We start from the raw sequence: 22,170 nt of genomic DNA, 5'->3' as shown, positions 1-22,170 counted from the left end.
TCTCCTTCATCTGCTTATATGGCTCCAATTCCAAAAACATCAGTGGATAATCATAATTTATGATTCAACAGCGTGACTGTAAAATGTCACTGAGAGTTTTGCATTTGTCAGAAACAGGGATTAACTTGAGCTTTCTTTATCCACCCACCCACATAAATCAAGGTTAATCCTTCACTTGCATGTTTTGTATACCATTACCCCATACATTGAATTAAGCAGCAAAAGACTTTCAGAGATTTACAAAGGTTTTATCGTACTTTTACAGTTTGACATAAACATTAGCTTCCACTTCTTCCTTTCTAAACATTTGCTGTCCAGAAGACAACTCCCAACTGGGGCAGAACACTGCCAAAAAATAAACCAATTGCTAAAACTGTCCACCAGGGTCACTATAACTTAACCAAGAAGGCAAAACTCAAAAGAGGAGAAACTAAATCACAATATCATGGAAAAGGGAAATAATGCAAATCAGCCTCGATAAACCAGCTCTTTTTAAAAGGTAAGACATGCCACCAAAGCATCCAATTAACAAAATACAGCAAAACATTGCTGAACAAAGCAATGTAACAGTAACAAAAGAGGAGAGGAAACAAGAGGGACAAAGTCAAATCAGTGTTTGTGGGTGCAAGAACCCAGGTTTCTATTTTTAAATGAAACACAGCAATCTAACCATGCAAGAACCCAGTTGTTTTACAATTACTCATCAACCTTTTCAGAGATGTTGCTTCCAGGCTCTCTTTGTCCAGATGTAGAGATGTGACTACTGTTCCACAAACTCCAATGAGTATCACCTGTTCTCGGTCAACTCTGGAGATTTTCTGTTTAAGCCTTAAAAGGGACTTCTAACATTTTATTCAGAATCATCAACCCATTGTTTGTTGATACAAGCCTTCATCTGGTTCTCTGATGCCTTTTCGGGATGGATATCAGCCATTCTTACCAGGACAGGCCTACATGTGACTCCAGACTGTCAGCAATATGGTTAATGCTCAACTACCCATAAATTGGCTTAAAAAGCTAATCCTTTAAAGGACAGTTAGGGATGGATAATGAATGGTTGCCAATCCAGCAATGCCAACATCCTGTGAAAAAATTAAGAAAATAAAATACACATCATGTCTGCAAAATATTGTCAATTTTTGTATGTAACACTGTTGTAGAATGCAGTTTCTGTACCAGATTTTAGTGTAATCTATAAATGATTGAAAAGTAATAAATTATTGATTGGATAAACCTACAATTGACCTCCATGACTACTTGTCTGACTTTCTTTAATGACTTTTGTAACTATTCCCAGTCATTTGTTCCTCAATCCAGTTTCTCTGAGAAACTATCTCCAGCAGATTTCTCAATCAAGTCTGTTTGATGGTGTTTTAGATGACGATTTCTCATATCTTTTTGTAACTTGTTGATGTTTTAGAGATGAACTATATCTCTGACCACAATCAAACTCTTCCTGTAGGCTTCTGAAATATGAGCATTTCCCAGCAATAAATGTAGACAAAATATTTTCTCGAGTGTTTTAAAGCTAACCGTCATGTTGCAAACTGCTGTCCATAATAGCCTTTGAAGCTATTAGTAATATATTACTATTTCTCGAGATGGATTCCTGTTGAAAACTTATGAAGAAAAAGTCAAAGTAATGTTCTGAAGAAGGGTCACTGGACCTGAAACGTTAACTCTGTTCACAGATGCTGTCAGACCTGCTGAGTTGCTCCGGCAATTTCTGTTTGTGTTCATATTTCCAGCATTTGCAGTTCTTTCTTTTTCAGTATGGTATCAGACTGAATCAATCTCAGTCTACTGTTTCATATTGAGAACAGTGTCAAGGAATTATGTGACAAGCAAATCTTTTTTCATTCAAAAAAAAAGCATCTTCGTATTTGCTTATATATATATTTCTTTCCATTTCTACCTGGATACAAGAATGTGCAAACCCCACACAGATAGTCACTTGAAGGTAGAATTGAACCAATGTCCTTGCGCTGTGAAGTAGCGGTGCTAACTAAAGGGGCATGATGCTACCCAGAAATGGTACCAGCTTTGTGTCAATTTTTGTCAGATTACATAACTGTAAAGTAACTTTGAGGATTATTTGATATTTAAGCCACCACATAAATATATTATGCTATTCGTCCCTGAAATCAGGTTCACTTAAAACAAAAATCAGTAGTTTCCTTTGTTATGCATCCCAGGCTTTTAGAGTGAAGAGTCTTTTTCTTTTTAGGTATCCTTTCAGCTAGTAATCATTGCCACTGCTGCAGTCCTCTCCTTTAAGAGGTATGCCTGCCTTCAGGAATGCAGGATGTAGGGCAGCAACCTGAAATTAAAATAGAGGCAAGTTCAACTTAGGTAGTGATTATTCTAGCTCATGTACTATCTGAAATGTTGCTTGTATTTCTTCTGAAAATGAACCCATTCCTCATACCCAAATTTGAGATATATGATCATTGAATTTGTATTGTCACTTTTAAAGTCAGCAGTGCTCATTAAATTGATGGATTGAAGAAGTGGATGGGGGTGAGAGAATAAGGTAAAGGCCAAATGATATTTTTTCCTGACAGAATAAAAGGGCAACAAACAGTAGAAAAGCGATAATAGATTGCTAACGGAGTCTCTGTTTTCTTTCATATTCCTTTAGCTTGTTCTGTTGTTGTTACAGTTTTATGTCTGTTGCGATTTTACTGTAAAAATGAATTGTGTTTTACTTTTGGAGAGGGAAATATTTCCATGTTTCACCTGACACCCATTATGTTATCTCCTCCTTGTTAGGGACCAAGTGTTCTTGTGTAGATATATGAACACGTCATTAAATATCTAATTCTGCAAATACAGTATAGTAAAAAAATCTAACCTTCCCTAAAATGACACCCTAGTCGCATCATTTCTCTTTGAAATACCTGTCACAAAGATTTTTACAGGGTATTCATCTCAACTCCCAGGACAAAGTTGAATCTTATCCCAAATTGTTTTTAGATTAGATTACTTATCTTGCTGCATTTGGACATGGACTACTTCAGTATTTGAGGAGTCACAAATAGTGCTAAACATTGTGCAATCATCAGCAAATGTCCCCACTTCTGACTTTGATCAAGGGAATGTCACTAGCTAAACAGCTGGAGATGGTTGGGCCCAGGACACTACCCAGAGAAACTCTTGCAAAAATGGTCATGGGGTTGGGCTGATTGACTTCCCAACAACCACGGCAATCTTCCTTTGTGCTAGCTGTGATTCTAACCAATGGAGAGGTTCCCCCTTTTTTCCAATTGACAAGCTTTGTTCAGGCTCCTTGATGCCACACTGACTCTCAGGTAGCATTAGTGCCAAGGGTAATCACTGTCACCTCATTCTGGAATTCAGCTCTTTTGCCCATGTTGAAACCAAGGCTGTGATGAGCTTAAGAGCTAGTTGACCCTGGAAGAACACAAACTGAGAATCAGTGAGCAGTTTATTACCAACTATACGTTGCTTGATAGCACTGTTCATAACACTTTTTGTTTCTTCCCTGATGAACAGGAGTAGACTATTGGGCAATAATTCTTGACTTTGGACTTGTCCTGCTTTTTGTATACTGGACATACCAGGGCAACTGGTTGGGTAGATGGAGGCTTGTCTCATATTGAAACACCTTGGCTAGAGGTGTGGCAAGATCTGGAGCACAATTCTGCATTGCTATTACCAGTATGTTGTCACAAAATTGTCAGTGTACACAGATTATGCAATATCCAGTGCCTCCAGCTATTTCTTGATTTCATGTGGAATAAATCAAATAGACTGAAGTCTGGCATCTGTGATGCTGGGGACCTCGGCATTTCTGACTGAGGAGTTTTGCAAAATGCTTTATGTTTTGCTGTAATGTTTTAGAGATAGAGTCTTACCTTCTCCTTGTATTGTAGCTGTAAACAGAATAGTTTAGTTATGAAAATGCCATGTTTTTTTATTTCAAGCACTTTCTCTGTAAATGAACTTTAAGGCAGAATCACATCTAACTCTTCAAAGTGAAATTTATTTACATATTCAAACCCAAGGTAGTTTTTAGGATTTTTCTCACAAGCACACAAAAAACAAAAGGGAAAGAATATGATTTTATAACTAAGAATAAATTAAAACCAGAAGTGTAGCTATTAGGTGTGATGACAAAGGATCATGATCCCAATGTACCATTGACATTATTAACCTTATACTCCAGAATGTGTTTTTTAAAAGGATTCTGCTACAGCCAAAAAATTACTGCAGATGTAAATTCACTCACTGACTGGCACAGTCTTGTTTGGGACCAATAGAATGTGACACCTGTGGAGTATTCACCTGTGGAAAATTCTAAACAAAGATAATAAGATGGAACAGGAAGTGATAATGGTGAAGCTGACTATCTTCCCCTCTCAGTAGAAAGCTGCTTGCAGAATCTTTGTGCTTTGACCTTCAGGAACACAGAAAGAAAGGGTTTAAAAATAGTCTGTACTATTAGTTTGTGTGTGCTAGTGGCCTGGTATCCTCATGTGTGGAATAATGTACTATGAATAGCTTAGAGAACAGCCTAAAAATTGCAGGTAAAACCGGGGAAAAGATCCCCTCACACTGAGTGCTTTCAATCAACCACTGCCAAACAGAATCTGGGAACAAAATTTTGTATAAACTTATGAAAGCCAGGAACCTTGAAATTGACTACTCAACTTTCACTGTGGCAGCCATAAAATTCAATTATCTGCTTTTCATCAATAAATCAAACAAAGAGTGATTGATTTTCTAAACATTTAATAATTTGGACTAACCTCTGATGTCTAATATGTTTCTAAATGTGTCACATTTCTATTTCTTCTTGAGTTTAGTAATTAATAAACTCACTATTTTTTGTTAATTCATGCAATCTTAGTTGGATTTACTCCTTTTCAAACATAAGTTAACTTGGGTCTGGGAGAAAGCCATCCACAATGGAAGAGAACATTTTTAAATGAACTCTTGTTATAACCAACCGAGGGATTGGTGAATAATGAAAGGAACCCATTTCATTACTCATTACCTCTGATAGCTTGCCCAGAGACTGGTCATAATAGCAATCATGTGATTTAAGGACCAATGATAATTCCTTCAATCAGGAATTAAACTTGACCAACATCTCGATAGCTCTAAGCATGGTATTGCAGAATTCCTTGAAGGTGGGATTGATGCAGCAAGATGGTGTTGGTGTCTTGAGAACTGTTGAGGCAACGACCTTGAACTTGGTTTCAGGGAAACTTTCAGGTCTTGCAGAACCTTGTTATCAGCCTAGAATTCTTATTTTTGTTGATTTATACTGTATTTTAAACAGGGTGGATGTTAAAAAGCTGTCTGAGACAACTGAGCAGGAATGTACAGCTAAAATTCTTCAAAGTCCAGATCACTTTCAGTTATATGGCATTGTCATGGATGAGAGAGTTCAGTAAACAAGGCAAAAATGTAGATAATCCACATCTATTAGTTGGGGAATCTAGAAACAAGAGATACAGTCTCAGAATGCAAGGTAGACCATTTAGGACGGAGATAACGAAAGGTTCCTTCACTCAAATGTTGTGAACTTGTGGAATTCTATGGCATTGAATGGCAGAGTAGGCTCAAAGGGTTGAATGGCCTACTTCTGCTCCTAGTTTCTATCTTTCTATGTCTTTTAAATGTGTTCTTCCATGTTGTTTGTAGGGAGACTATAAAAGTGATAATTTTTTCAAAAGGATTTTTTTCGCATTTGTCCATGCAGTGTGAATCTTTGCTGTTCAATTTTTATAACACACAATATTAAAAAATCAAAGAAAAATTGACACTTAGCGATCTACTTTTAGTTCATTTCTATGCCCTACATAGGCAGTTCGTGACAAGCTACAGCTCATTTGTGCCAGCCAGACATGTTGGACAGTATAGACAAAGTGAGTAGTTCAGAAATGAGGGACAGAGAATCGTGATAAAGTAGTACTGTTGCCTGAAGAAAAGTGTGAATGCATTGACTGATTAGATTCCCTACAGTATGGAAACAGGCCCTTTGGCCCAACAAGTCCACACCGACCCTCCGAAGAGTAACCCACCCAGACCCATTCCCCTATCCTATATTTACCCCTGACTAACGCACCTAACCATATGGGCAGTTTAGCATGGCCAATTCACCTGACCAGCACATCTTTGGATTGTGGGAGGAAACCAGAGCACCCGGAGGAAACCCACGCAGACACGTGGAGAATGTGCAAACTCCACACAGTCACCCAATGCGGAACTGAACTTGGATCGCTGCTGTTGTGAGGCAACAGTGCTAACGACTGAGCCACTGTGCCACTCCTTGTTAATTTTTTGAGAAGACAACATGCTTTACATGACATGAAAAAGGATATATTTTGCAATCATTCATTATTCTTTTCCAATTTGAATCAAATCTGTTGAATGTTATGAACCTTTGCAAAATTATTTATTTTGTGCAATTTATAAGGTATGAGGACAATTAGTACATTTGGTACACCACTGTAGAATTACAAAACAAAATAGTTAATTGTGAAATAATCAAAACCGTTTATAATCCACTGAATACTCTCATCAGACTATTTTAATTGCACAATGTCATAGCCCTTACTTACGCAGGAATTTTATTTCAGTAAACGAAAACTTCATCAGTTCTATTAGTTTGCTGTTCGTGGTCCTGGTTACTTATATTTACCTAAACTTCTCAATAACTCTACTACGCCAAATTAATTTTCTTTATCTCTGTGACTCTGTCTTACCACAGCTAAAATAAATATGCACCTTAGAATAATTCTATGGTCTGGACTTATTCAAACTACAAACTACTTCAGATCTGTTTCAATTTGGATTGATTTACTCTTTGTTCTTATTGATTTGCCCATGAATCCGATGCACAAGTTCTTGAGAACAGAAGAAGATGGCTCATGTGTGCTGCTGAAATAATTGGACATTCCACAGTCTAATTATGCCTCAAAATTTCAAATGGATGGTGGAATTTAATATAGATCACACAATGAGATTTTAGCACAATTTATACATCGTACATTCATAATATGGTTTGCAAGATATGGATTTGATTAATATTAAAATTAGTTTTGGAAATAATCAGATAACCTATTTGCTATGGATTCTTAAATTATCATTGAATACTGGCTGACAGTAAAACTAATATGTGGAAATAAGAGACATCTAAACCTGTTTTATGATTAAAATATACATTTTCTCAACAGTTCCACCAAAGATCTACAACATCTCATCTAACATTACAGTGAATGAAGGTAGCAATGTGACTCTTGTGTGCTTGGCTAATGGAAGACCAGAACCTGTCATAAATTGGAGACACATTTCTCCTTCAGGTAAGAGCAATATTGATAATTTTGAAGTAATTCCAGGTCCTTTTGTCACATATATCAGCTTATGTACATAAAACCGCTGTTGTATTGATCCATTTGATCATGTGATTTTGGACAGAAATTAGCATGAGGCTCTCATTTCATATTTGCTAACTTTAAAGAATAAATATCCCATTATGCTATGAACTCCAGGAAAAAAGAGCTATTCAGCACAAAAGTACAACATTAAATCACACTAGACACTGAACTGGAAAATGTTTGTTATTGGAATTGTATCTGTAACCTGATTGATACTTTTGCTATAAAATGTTAAGATTTAAAAAAAAACATCAAGTGAAGAAATCAGCAAAAAGTGGATTCATGTGACTAGTTATGGTTTAGTGTGTCATTTCATTCTGAGCAAAATTGTCAGTGATGACTAAATTCCATGAATATCTGTAAACCAGATTAAGCCATCTTCTGAACATTTTCAAATGTAGCATTCACTGTTAAAATTCAAATGCACCGATAATTGTGTGAATGCAGATTGAAATTGCAAAAATAGGTCTCAGAAAGTGTGGAGGGCCAAATTTACATTTTCTTTTACTACTTAGGCAACATTTTTGCTAAACTGGAGATCATGTTATTTGGAGGGTCAGAGGTCTGAGGGGTACAAAACAAGATTCAGCAGCAACTTTACCCGGAGTAGGCAATTAGGAGCCAGTAGGTGGGGAAGATCTTCCATGCTGCTGGTTCAGTTAAAGGGTCAGTTGCTCTGAAGCCTCAAACATGCCACCTAGAGATGGAGGATCCCTTGGCGAGAGAAGCATGGCTTGATTTTTTTTTTGGATGAGCCATGCAGGCAGAACTCTCCAAATGGAGCAGAAACTTGTTCAGCAGCAATAGGCCTGCACGTTGGCCTCTGTGGTCAACGCCCTGTCCCTGAGACATGCAGCCTGTCATTTCTGTGTCATGCTGTGAATCATAGTGAGGTTACTTCGATGCAGCCAGAGTTAGGTTGTCAATTGCTGGTGAAATGTTGGCAGCTTGCTAAAATTGCTCATAATTCAGACTTTTGTGAAATAAAGTGTTAATAGTACCTTTACTCTAATGGTAGAAACTGAAGATGTATATCAAGAGCTGTGTCATGGTGACATCAGATCACACAAGAACAGGACTCCAAGTGTATGGTCCCTTATCATCTCCTAGTTACAGGGTGTAAACCTAAAGATTGTTGTTCACTGAGAAGGCGAGCATCTACCTTCTAAGATCAATTCAGATATCTCTATAATTATTCAGTTTGGCTTCCTTTCCCTGTTCATCAAGCAGCAGCTGCTCCTGCCATTGGGTCCCTATCCTAAAAACAAGCTGAGTTGAGGAGCTCTTTTGATATGGCTCTCTCTTACTTTCCAGCTTAATCCACCAGGTTCAAATCTGGAAGGTGTTCAACTACTCCAAAAGGGAAAAGACTACTTTGTTTCAAATGAAGACGTTAGCAATAAATGAATGCATATGACTAGTTATGCTTGAATATGTCATTTCACTCAGAGCAAACTCACAAAATAATGAGTTGAGTCACTATCTCAGAATTATTTCCGAACTTTTTATCTCAAAAATTTAAGTAAGTTAATCATTGTCTGTTTGAACGTATGATTTTTAAAGTTTCATGGTCACAATTATTTTGTTTAAGAGAGGAAATGACACTTCATTTGAAAAGAATTTCAGTTGTTGTGTTGAAGCTTCCACATGTTATCGATTTTGTTTCCTTGGGTTTAACTGATGTAACAATTTGGTCGTTGAAGTAAAGATAGATATGGTAGATTCACAAAGAATCTACAATCACCATTGCTTTGTTGAAAGGAACAGTCTGCTCCTCAGACTGAAGGCATATCATTAAAACAGGTTATCAAATATTTTGTTGAAAGAAACAATGTGAGCTGACATGTAGTACGAAATAAATGGTGTTTGAAAATAACAGTTTCAATTGATTTGCACTGATGAAGAAAGATCCTTTCATGTTAAACCTGTATTTATTTGTCCTTGGGTGTATTCCTCCCTTAAAACTGTTTTACTGAACATGATTTTAGTGCTGCCTGCCATTATGACATTAATTCTGAGATGCAAACCAATTTTTTATGTTGCTTTATATTTTCTTTGTTAATTTACTGAATGAGTCTTCACTGGCTCAGCCAGTATTTATTACTCTTCCTAATTGCTCTTGAGAAGATGATGGTGAGCTGCCTTCTTGAAGCACTGGAGCTCATGTGGTGTAGGTGCATACATAGTTCTATCAGGGAAAGTGTTCCAGGATTTTGACCTATTCTCACTGAAGAAAAAGTGACTTAGTTCCAAGTCAGGATGCTATGATATGTGGTTTGAAAAGAAACCTGCAGGTGGTGGTGTTCCCATCTGTCTTGTCCTTCTAGATGGTAGAGGTTGTGGGTTTGGAAGATGCTGATGAAGGAGCCACAGTGAGATAATGTAGTGCATCTTGTAGTTGGTATCTGTGCATTAGTAATGGAGGGAGTACATGTTGAAGATGATCTCTGGATAGACCAATTCGGCAGGCTGCTTTGTCCTGGACGGTGATGAGGTTCTTGAGTGTTGTTGAATCTCCACAAATCCAGGAAACTGGACACCATTTTATCATTCTCCTGACCTGTGCCTTGTAAATAGCAGCTAGGCTTTGTGGAATCAGCATCATGTTAGTTGTTGCAGGATTCCTATCCTCTTTCCAGAGTCTTGGAGAAAGTGAGGACTGCAGATGCTGGAGTTCAGAGTCGAAGAGTGTGGTACTGGAAAAGCGCAGCAGGTCAGGCAGCATCCAAGGAGCAGGAGAACTCTGACCTATCACCTTCACCCCTGCCTTCATCTACCTATCGCATTCCCAGCTACCTTCCCCACAGTACCACTCTCTCCCATTTATCTCTCAGCCCCCTTGGGCCACTCCCTCGTTGCTGATGAAGAGCTTATGCTCAAAACATCGACTCTCCTGCTCGTTGGATGCTTCTCTTCAACTATTTACATGTTTTGTTGAATTTGGTTTCTGGTCAATGGTAACCTCCCAGGAGAATGATAGCAGAGGATTCAATGATGGTAATGCCTTTGGACATGAAGCATTGACAATAACACTATAGCACATTAAAATGCTAATGATGGAGAATTTGACTCCTGATATCCAAACATAAAACAGGCCATTTTTAGTTCTGAGAAATCAGGTGAAATGCCATTCCCATTGTATTGCTTTAAATGCTATAACTTTTTAAAATACTTTTGTCGTACAATAATCAGTGATATTTGGAAATGCAATAGATAAATGTTTGTTGATCTTTGTTACTACTCTTTTCTCACCCAATCCCTGTTCCCCATGTGAAGAAAAACTTGCTGTCAGCTGCAGTTAGCTGGATATGCCTATGTGACCAGATTCCCATAATAGATGCCTTAGCAATTAATCATTGTACCCATGCACAGGCCATCCATGAAAAATGCCACAAAAGGTTTAATGGTCATTTATAATCAGACTTAGTGTGCTAGTCATTTATGTTATTATATTATGTAAGATATGGAATGTTCAACTTAACTTTAATTGTAAGACTTAAATCAATTACAGTTATAGACTTAAGTTTTAAAATGTCTTTCAGTCCTGATTAGTTGTGAGAACTCTCCAAGAATATTTTCACAATTTCACAGAATTTATTAATTTTGAACACAATAAAAAAGAACAGTAATGCTTACAGTAATCTTTAATAAAGCAGTCACTTTAACTTGACCAACTCGAGTTTTGGCTGCTGGACACTTGGTTTTATTTTGTTTTTCAGTCTTTTCTTTCTGTAGACCTGCTTGCTAAGAGCTTCAGCTTTTGAACCCTTGCTAGTCACGATCTCTGTGCATGGTCAGTGACATCGCAAAGCTCTGATTGGCTTGCCAATGCCTAAATGGGATATGATCAGTCTCAGATTGGCAAGTGGCATTTAATGGACATTACATTGAGTCACTTTGTATTGTCTAATTCTTGGTTCTCTAAGATGATCATTATTTATGGGAGCATCCTGCTCATTTGTGATTATGCTGTTCCTTTAATAAGGTTATGGTGCCCTTAGCATTTTTTTTCAGGGAGGTTGTAAAAGACACAGACCCTGAAAAGTCTAAGTTGGATAGGTTTTAGGGCCAATTTGATTATAGCTAACAGATACTGCCTCAAAAAAGGCTTTCAAGTTTAAAACAAACACTTGTACAATGCAAGGGTAGTGGCCTGTTCTCCCCATCTCAGCTTTTCTCTGGTTTGATTTGGTTTTTGGCAGTCTGGCTATTCATTGAAAACAGTCAGGTAATTTTGAAGCTGCTGGACCCAAAGAAGCAGGTCCATGCTGGTCCTCTCTGAGATCTCTCCTGCAAGATCATGGGTTTGATTTTAAGTTTTGTTCCAAGGGTTTTTTTATGAGGATTGTTGCAAACATTGGGAACAAGTTGGGATAATCTGTTAGGTTTTTGGATAAATTAAGTTATTCTGTATTCTGTTCTCTTTTGTTTGTGTTTCATTCAGTAATCTTGGAAATAAATTCTGTTTTGTTGAAACTAAGTGGTTTGACCATTTGCATCTCTCATAGAATATCTGCTGTACACCTGCTTATAACAACTAACAAAGTTCGGGTCGGGGCTATTTTCTTGAAATGTTTTAAGGGAATCGGGCCTGGTCCATAATACATTACAACTTGTCCCTATTAGTTTGTACATTTTATTGCTCTCTGCTGAGATAATCAGATGCCACAAGGCAATTTTTGTGTGTCTGCTTCGAGAATATGTCATGTTATGCCTTAATGACAAAAATCATCCAAAATGTCTTTTTGATACATCTATGCATTCTGGGAAGTTCAAGATTTTATCAATATATTGTAGTTGAGGGAACCATCATTTAAATTTGACTTCAAGTTGACTGCCAAGAATAAGATACTTCAGTTGTACTCTTTTGTTCTTTTTAGTTTATAGGGTACAGGTATGAGATAAAGCATACAAATTCAATTAATACACAAAAAAGACCAAAATAACTATATAACTACAAATCTTATTACAGTTCCTAACTGTGAAACAAAGAAGTGTGGGTGTTGCATACACTATACCTAAGTAACTTTTTTCTCTTTCAGGCACTTCAATTTTCTTTCAAAATACTATACTCATCTGCAACATAACTGTGTTTTGAAATCTAAAGTGATTTCAAAATTGTCCACATGTTTATGCTGTAATAAAACAAACCATAAAAGTTGATCTCCCTAGCATTTTGTCAGTGTTCGCTTGGGAGCGCATGGTAAATCTCACCTGAAAGCATAAGCTTTGGACAAAGGCATGATGTTATAATGTTTTACAGTGATTATAATTAAACAGAACATATTAATACCTTGCTTGATCGTTACACTGAAAGAAACTGTTGGAAAACAAATTCAATCCTGTAACTTGCTGAACTAAATCTCAGTAGAAGAGTGAATTATTTATACAACACTTCTCTAAATAGCTTTGTAGTTATGTACAAGGAAGTGTTCAAGTACTAACAGTACATTCACAATAGTTTACATTTATGTTCCTTTGTCTCCTTTCATACTGTACTGGCTATTCGTCTGTACAAAAATGCTTTTAAACATTCCTTGACTATGTCATACAAAGTATTGGAAAAATGTGTAACATTTGCTTCAATGGTGTTACAACTAAATCCTTAGTCTGTCATTTCCTTGAAGTTTGCCAAGGAATGGCAATGTTTCTATCTCTTTTCCTGGAAACACACTTTGCATTATCATTCAACATATCAAGAAACAAATCTTGTCTTTCTGTCCATGAGATTTGGGTATTACAGGCAAGGCTTTCAAGAAGGTGGTGTTGAACTTGTGTTATTATTATAGATCATAGATTCATACAGCGCAGAAAAAGCCCTTCGGCCCATCGAATCTGCACAGACATAACTACCACTAAAAGTGCACTTATCCCAATTTCCTGTGCTTGTTCCATATCCTTGAATGTTATAATATTTGAAGTACTCATCCAAATATTTTTGAAAGGTTGTAAGATTTCCAGCCCTACAACCTTCATAAGCAGTGCATTCCAGATTCTCATCACCCACTGACAGGAAAAGGTTTTCTCCCAAATCCCCTCTGAATCTCCTGCCCCTCACGCTAAATCTATGCCCTCTCATGACTGACCCCTCGATCAAAGGGGAAAGCTGCTCCGTCTTCATCCTGTCCAGACCCCTCATAATCTTATACAACTCAATAATTTCCCCACTCAATCTTCTCTGCTTTAACGAAAACAATCGAAGCCTATCTTGTCTCTCCTTGTAGCTCAGCTTCTCCCTCCCAGGCTTCATCCCGGTGCACTTTCTCTGTACTCTGTTTAGTGCTATCACATCCTTCCAATAGTGAGGTGACCAGAACTGCACACAGTATTCCAGTTGTGGCCTGACCAACACTCTGTACAACTCCAACATTTTCTCTTTGCTCTTATACTCTCTGCCATGACTGATGAAAGCAAGTGTCCCAAATGCCTTCTTAAATATCTTATTCATTTTCTTTGCTGACTTTAGGTATCTGGAAGTAATTATCCCAAGATACCGATGTTCCTCAAGCTACCCAATGTCCTACATTCATTAAATACACACTCATCTTGTTTCTTCTTCCAAAGTGCACCACCTCACACTTACCAGTTTTAAATGCCATTTGTCACTGGTCTGCCCATCTGACCAACCCATCTGTATCTTCCTGTAACCGACAACCATCTTCTTCACTATTCACTATTAACTACCAAACTTGGTGTTGTCTGCAAATTTGCTTGACATAACCCCGCCTTTTCATCTATATCATTTATGTATATAACAAACATTAAAGGTACAGTTCTGATCCTTGTGTTATACTGCTGGACACAGGCTTCTGGTCACTCAAACAGCCTTCTTCCACTACCCTTTGTGTCCTACTACTAAGCCACTTGATGAACCATCTTGCCAAGTTTCCCTCAATTCCATGTGTTTTAACCTTCTCAAAGAGTCTTCCGTATGGGAACTTGTCAAAAGCTTCACTGAAATCTATATAAACTAAATCAACTGAAAGTCCCTCATCCACACACTTGATTACATTTTCAAAAAATTCTAACCAATTTGTTAGGCAGGACCTCCCTCTGAAAAAACCATGCTATCCCAAATTAATTCATGTCTTTCCAAGTGGGTATTAATTCAGTCCTTCAGACTTTTCTCCAAGTTTCCCTACCACTGGCATGAGACTTACTTTTTTTGTAATTTGCTGGTTCATCTCTACCATCCTCTTAAAACATGGTGCCACATTAGCCAGTCTACAGTTCTCTGGCACCTCCCCGTAGCCAAAGAGAAATTAAAAATTGATATCAACGCTCCTGCAATTTCCTGCCATGCCTTCCACATTAGCCTGGGATGCAATTCATCTGGACCAGAGGATTTGTATGTCCATTTTTAAGCCTGACAGAACCTCCAATACCTCCCCATTCCCTGCGTCCAACTGTGCAAGTTCCTCACAATCCCTTTTCCTGATATGTTCTCCTTTTCCTGCGTGAAGACTGAAGAGAAGTAACCATTCTACACCTTTCCAACATCCTGTGGCTTAACACATAGGTTGCTCCCTTGATCCCTAATGGGGCTTATGCTTTCCCTGGTTAACCTCCTCCCTTAAATGTATATATAAAATGCTTTAGGATTCTCTATAATCCTGTTTGCAGGTTGTTTTTCATGCCTATTTTTGCTCTTCTAATTGCTTTATTAATTTCCCTCCTGCACTTCATGTATTCCTCTACGGCCACAGCTGAATTGCACCCTTTGGACTTGCTTAAAACCGTACTCTTCTTTATCCAGTCCTGAATTCCTCAGCATCCAAGGTTCCCTGAACTTAATGCTCCTACATTTTCCTCTAAAATGTGCTGGCTGGATTCAGCTGCATTCTCCCCAGCTCCTTTTGAATGCCATTGTCCCCATCCTCTGCTCTCCCATATCCCCAAACCATTTCTCCACTATAGACTTATCCGCAAGGAGCTGTTCTTGGTCTACTTAGATTCTGCCATATTCTAATAAAATCTGCCTTCCCCCAATCCAAAGCTGGCTTTTGCAGGCAATCTTTTTCCTTGTCCAGAGCAAATTTGAACTGTACCATATTGTGGCCTAAATGTTAGCCAACTGCCACACCGAACACTTGTCTGGTTTCTTTCCCCAGAAGCAGATCCAGCAGTGCGCCATCCCTAGTTTGGCCTTCTATATATTGATCCAAGAAGCTTCTCTGGATATATTTTCAAGAAATCCATTCTTTCTAAGCCTTTAACAGTATGTCTATCCCAATTTATATTGAGAAAGTTGAAATCCACTAATATAATTACCCAATTATTACTCTTCCGCACCTCCGTGAACTGTTGCTATATTTGTTTCTCTAGTTCCTGCTGTTTCTTTGGGGCCTATAATACACTCCCAGTAAAGTAGCTGCCTACTGTAGCTGTTTAACATTCCTGAGTTCTCCTCACAAAGCCTCATTTGAGGATCCTTCCAAGATATCATCTCTCTTTATTTCAGTAATTGACTCCTTAATTAATAGTGTGACACCCTCTTCTGTCTCGCCTCAAGATCCTTTGCCATGGAATATTGAGTTGCCAGTCCAACTCTTCCCTCAACCATGTTTCTGTGATAGCAACAATATCATACTTCCATGTGTCAAACCATGCCATTAACTCAGTAGTCTTACCTATTACACTTCCAGCATTAAATACTATCCAAACTTGCCTTACTGTCATGAAAGTTGATCAGTTGATTCCATGGTATTCACAGGCATAAAATTGCCCCCTCAGCCTCAGGAGGTCAGAACTCAAACTGTTAGCTTTGCCGATTTGCATAGGTCATTGCACAGTTTGTGTTTATTAATTACATTCTTGAATACACAAAGAGTTGGGTGTTATCTGAATGTTCAATTAGCATTCCAGAAATGTGCACTACCTGCTGTAATTCTGTGATTGTGTGAGAATCTTCTTCAGTATTTCTAAAATGATTTACTTTTTTTTGCAAAACTAAGATAATGTGGACCATTATCTCACAATATCACAGTGGTCAGATGTTGCAGATTGCCTGTTGTTTTGAAATTGAGCCCAAGCATATCCTAAATTTGCCTTAATATAACTTCATTGATAACAGCTTCTGTTTAGCAATATTTGCTTCTGACTTAGCCATTCTAGTAATGTTGAAGTTGGTAGCTATACATATAATATTTGTACATGGTCCAAACAGTCCATACTCCATTGCTGGCTGTATGTTAGTCAACACATATTTGTATTTAGTTGATATGTAAACTAACACTCATGTCCAGAAACGCTAGCCACTCTCCCCTTCATCAAATACACCTCGGAAATGAATGCCAGACTACTTAGACCTCTTGGCATCATGGTAGCCCACAAACCCACCAACACACTAAAACAGCAGCTAATGAACTTGAAAGACCCAGTACAGACAACAAGCAAAACTAATGTCATTTATAAAATACCTTGCAAGAACTATAGCAAACACTACATTGGATAAACGGGCAGAAAACTAGCCACCAGAATACATGAGCATCAACTAGCCACAAAAAGACATGACCCACTCTCACTAGTATCCTTACATACAGATGAGGAAGGACACCACTTTGACTGGGATGACACATCCATCCTAGGACAAGACAAATAGAGACATGCACAAGAACTCCTAGAAGCATGGCATTCCAACTGGAATTCTATCAACAAACAAATTGACTTGGATCCCATTTACCACCCCTGAGAAAAATAGCAGGAATTGACATCACCACAGGAAAGTGGGCCATGCCACCAGTGCTTCATCCAGAGGCTCACTGATGATGTTACCAAGTATGGTGATGAAACGTCTGAAAACGAACCTTCCACTTCAGTGAGCAAACCTACATCCATGCTTATTTGATCATGAGACAAGTGTTGTAAGGAGAATGTGTGTGTTAACAAAAGAAATTACTTAACAGGGACTGAAATTCCTCAAAATATTGATCAAAGTTGATGGAAGAGGCTGATAAAACATCTGGAGGATTTCAATCTCATTCCACTGGAACAAGACCATATCATTCAGCCTCTTGGCCCTGCCCCAATAAATTCAATTACAGTCTGTATATCAACTTAATTTACCCACCTTGACTCCATGTTCCTTAATACCCTCGCGTAATAAAAAAAGTCTTCAGTTTTGAAATTTTTAATTGAGTTAACATCAACAGCTTCTTTGGAGAATTTGTTTTAGATTTCCATTACATGAAGAAATGCATCCTAATTTTACTCCTGAATCGCCAAACTTTAGTTTGAAGATGATTCTTCTGGTTCTGGACTGAAGCCAGACAAAATCATTTCTCTTCTTCCCATTAAGTCCCTTAATCATTTTAAACACCTTAATTAGATTATCATTTGATCATCTAAACATTGCGTTCCTTTACTGCAGCATAATTTTCTATGAGCCCATGAACATAAGTGCTCAACCTTTTGAAAATGCTTTCCATCTGATTTTAAGGCTTTGGCCTAGATTTTCACCATGATGGCTTTCTGTTGGTGCTGAAATTCCCCCAATGAATTTAGCAAAAGCCTGGGTTCACGCATTCTTAATTTGCAGACATATCTAATCATATAAATAATCATCTGTCTCAATTAAAATCCCACTTCGGTATCTCTATTGTCTGCAACCAAGAATGCTCAGAACAGGTCCAAATCAATGAATTTATTTTGGAGATATATGGTTTAGGAGTGAGAGCGGCATCAGATGCCTTATGGTGGCCTGGGGTGTGTAAGGTAGAATTTTGTATTATTAGAAGTAGATATGACTGTGCAAAACATGTGCAGAAATCAATTGGAATTATCATACAGTCTAATAACTGTCAAGTTGTCAAGGAACTGTAAAACTGTCAAGGGATTTATTACAAGCCTTAGACTTTCTATTACTGGAGTAGTGCTGCATGACTGATTTCACAAGGATCCATTATCTCACTGGGGTGCCTTCCATTACAATCTAATATCACAAGTGTTGTTGAATTCTCTATAAAACTGAATTTTAATGCAATTTCCACTGCAATAAACTGTATGCTTTTTGCAAGGCTTCATTGATATGTTAGAATTTATATTAGTTAAGTGCTTTTTATTAATGATAATATTTATTTCAAGAGTGAAGTCAGCAGTGATGCTCTTAACCTTATATTTAATATAAATTTATTTCTTGTCTCTGTGTGTGGGTCCTAAAGTCTGCCCAGGGTGAATAGTAGATGTTATAGTGTGACCGATGAAGGGGAAAGAGTGCAGGGTGAAGTCATAGATCGTAACACTTGGCACTAATTTTACATAGGGCCAAGATGCACAGGCATAGATTAGCATAGGGACTGTTGGAGGATAACTTAGATTTTTTAATTCTGGGGATTAAATACTAATTCCATTCAAAAAGAAAAAGTTTTTAATCTGTGTAAGGAGTGAACCTTATGAGCCTCAAAGTATAGAGTTTCTATTTACTGTGTAAATAGGTGACAATATTCATAAAGACATTTTAAGAATAGTTTGGAAGGAGAAAATGTAGGACAGACACTGATAATAGAAAAGCCAGCAACATCTAGGGCAAGATTGTTTATATCCTGGCTAGAGAAAGGGGAATAGTAATGAAGGGCTACAAAGGCCTAGGGTACTATGTGCAGAGTGTAGAAAGTGAGGATGTAAAGAGGGGCATGGCTGGTATGAAGAGCCATGAGAGATCTGTAGAGGGGTCCAAAGTTTGAAGGTACTATGTCGTGGATTGTATGGATCATGGAGAGCTCTGCTGGGGGTGGGAGATTGAAGAATAAAAGTTTGAGGAATGTTTTTGTATATACTTTTTTTTAACTGATTTTCCACATAGTGTCATTGCAAGAAGACAGATACATAGCCAGTATCTTCATGCATTACTAGGGTCATTCAGCCTACTTCCTGGAGTGCTGACTATGCCTGGGTCAAGTTGTGCAACTGGGAAATGTACCATCTCTGCTCTCCAGACCAGGGAACAAAAATTAGTCCTGATGTTCAAATTTGTGGTGATAGGATGAAGATTCTTTGTAGCTCAAAATATTTTCAGGATTATTGGAAATGTCTTCATGAGTATTTGCATGCATCTGTCATGAATTATGTTGTCTACCATCATTCATGCTGCAATAATTTCTTACAGAACAAAATATTTTAGGAAATTAACACTACCCTAAATCAAACCGTGTAATACATAATACTTATCTGCAATGTATAAAATGTATGCAGAGGTAAAAGTCTTGCTCATGATTACAAATCTTGTGGATATAACTGAAGCTTTCTGAAACTGAATAGAATTTTCAGAGGTAGCTCCATGAGTTGAGCCTGAAATCTGCCCAAATGGGTAAGTTCCATGTTTCAGGCTTCTTTGACCATTGTTTCATGTAAAAGATTACTTCAAAGCCTGCAATTTCAGTTGAAGCATAGAAGAAAGGAGTGAGTTTTCAAGGACTGCCTAATCGGACTGTGAATCTATAATCACATGAAAGCTGATTGATATTCTAATCAGAAATAATTTTCCACAGAGACCAAAGAATGAACAATTTGGTGGCTTTCCTCCATTTAAAAAAAGTAAATATTTTACACTGAGTAAATTCTTGTGCATCCTGACATGTAGAATGTCATTCCCATTATCCTGCTGTTTTCACTTTTATTTAATCCCTGTCATGTTTCTCTTTTGCATGCTTCTTTACCAACTGCTGTTTTTCTTTCTATTCATCTGTATCCTGTGCTGCCAGTGCATTTTGATATCCATATTTTATCATTCTGTTTTTATTTACATCATTGCAACTTCTCCCAGATGGCCTGGCAGATCCTTGGCCTTTTGAATGCATTTCTGGCATTATTACAGTTCCTACAGGGGAAGCATAAACTGAAATAACCTAATTTACTGAATGAGCCCAAAATTAAGGAATGGCCAAATTTCTTAATGTAGTTTTTCTTTTAACTTGAATCAAGACTATTGTAAGTTAAATATGAATTAATGAACAAAGCTGGTGAACTCAACCAAAAAAGGTAAATTTCATTTTAAAATATTGAGACAAAATAGATCCATCTTATGTCATCACAAGCATCTGCCACTTCAGTGTGGTACAACATGTAACTTAAATCATTTGACCCTCTACTCACATTTATTGGAAGGCATATTCCAACCAAGATCCCAAAACATACTTTAAAATGAAACAGGTGTATATCTATAAACACTCCTTCACTGAGGTCATACCAATTTTGATGGCATACCTTTCCTCAATTAGCTTTCAACTGACCAACAAGCAATAACTAGCTCACAATCTATTCTGCTAATATAAGCACACAGCACTTTTGTATGTCTGAGATATTTCCATGGCTTTTTAACATTTAGTCCTTTTAGCTTGCTCATTTATCATTAAGTCAAGAGTTTTTTTTCTCCCAACTTCTAATCAGATGTTGTACAGAACTTTGTTGGCTTCTTCTCACAAATTTGTTTTTTGTCTTTCTATCTGCACACATGTTGATTTCCTTTATTCAACAGCTGTATTATTTGTAGCGCTCCATTGTTTCTTCTCTGTGAGTGGCCATAATACTTTTTGTATCTTAATTTCCTGTTGATTCTACTTACAGGTCAGGGGTCATCAGGTTACATAGATCAGCTTCCTTCATATACAAGACAATTAAAAAAGATCTTTCACAATGCATGCCAACCCTTAAACCTCCTCCTTAAACACTCTTAAAAATCATAACAGATTCCACAGACTTCTTAAAAGTTTTTTTTTAAATTGAACTGCTCCCAACTCCAAAGTCATCTTTGTGTTATTGGCCTTGACAACAATAACTGAAAATGTGTTGCTGGAAAAGCGCAGCAGGTCAGGCAGCATCCAAGGAACAGGAGAATCGACGTTTCGGGCATAAGCCCTTCTTCAGGAATGAGGAAAGTGTGTCCAGCAGGCTAAGATAAAAGGTAGGGAGGAGGGACTTGGGGGAGGGGCGTTGGAAATGCAATAGGTGGAGGGAGGTCAAGGTGAGGGTGATAGGCCGGAGTGGGGTGGGGGCGGAGAGGTCAGGAAGAAGATTGCAGGTTAGGAAGGCGGTGCTGACTTCGAGGGATTTGACTGAGACAAGGTGGCGGGAGAGGAAATGAGGAAACTGGAGAAATCTGAGTTCATCCCTTGTGGTTGGAGGGTTCCCAGGCAGAAGATGAATAACACATTTTCAGCTCTGATCTCCAGAATCTGCAGTCCTCACTTTCTCCTTGACAACAATAGTCATGGATCGCAACATAAATTGATCATTGAACATAGCCCTTTGCACATAAGACCTTTACTGGGTGACCGTCTTCCTTTGGTCTTCTTTTGAGCAAAAGTAGTCTATATTAATCCTGGCTTGTTGCTGACATCTATATAATGAGGTCATGATGATGCTCTTTTAGGATTTCTGAGCATTCTGTATAATTTATATGAGGATGGGGAGTTGATATATTGACATTGAAGGTTGATATATTGATATCTGAGGCATTTTAGCAACACCCAGTCATCACTGAAAACCTAATACAGTATTTATTGACCTCTACATTTGTACTTGCACATGTAAGAGGAGGCTTCTGTTTATTGTCTCTTGTCTATGGACCAAGTTGTTACAGACTGGTATTTACTGCTGAACTATCATGAGGACAGCTCTTCTTGGAGTCTTGTTGTGCTGCTGGGTCCATCTGTTCGAATGAATGAGTCACCTTCCAATCTGTAATCCACATGTAAATTGAGCAAATGTCAACCCATAGTTGTAGGAACAAGACCCCATCACTTTCCCATGAAGGAAACATCCATTG

General features: G+C 37.8%; 1 protein-coding gene across 4 annotated transcripts in view; it reads left to right on the top strand.

Moving 5' to 3' along the window:
- Positions 1–22,170, top strand: part of lsamp (limbic system associated membrane protein) — an 843,236-nt gene that overhangs the window by 485,045 nt on the left and 336,021 nt on the right. For all 4 annotated transcript variants that reach the window (XM_043700769.2, XM_043700768.2, XM_043700770.2 and 1 more), the window contains exon 3: positions 7,209–7,334. In XM_043700769.2, coding sequence (XP_043556704.1) covers positions 7,209–7,334 — 126 coding nt within the window. The remainder of the gene's footprint in view (positions 1–7,208; positions 7,335–22,170) is intronic.

The sequence above is a fragment of the Chiloscyllium plagiosum genome, unplaced genomic scaffold (genome assembly GCF_037043375.1).
Source record: "Chiloscyllium plagiosum isolate Xiang-an unplaced genomic scaffold, Cpla_swu_hap1 HiC_scaffold_12, whole genome shotgun sequence".
NCBI lineage: Eukaryota > Metazoa > Chordata > Chondrichthyes > Orectolobiformes > Hemiscylliidae > Chiloscyllium > Chiloscyllium plagiosum.
This window is presented reverse-complemented; position numbering and strand designations above follow the sequence as displayed.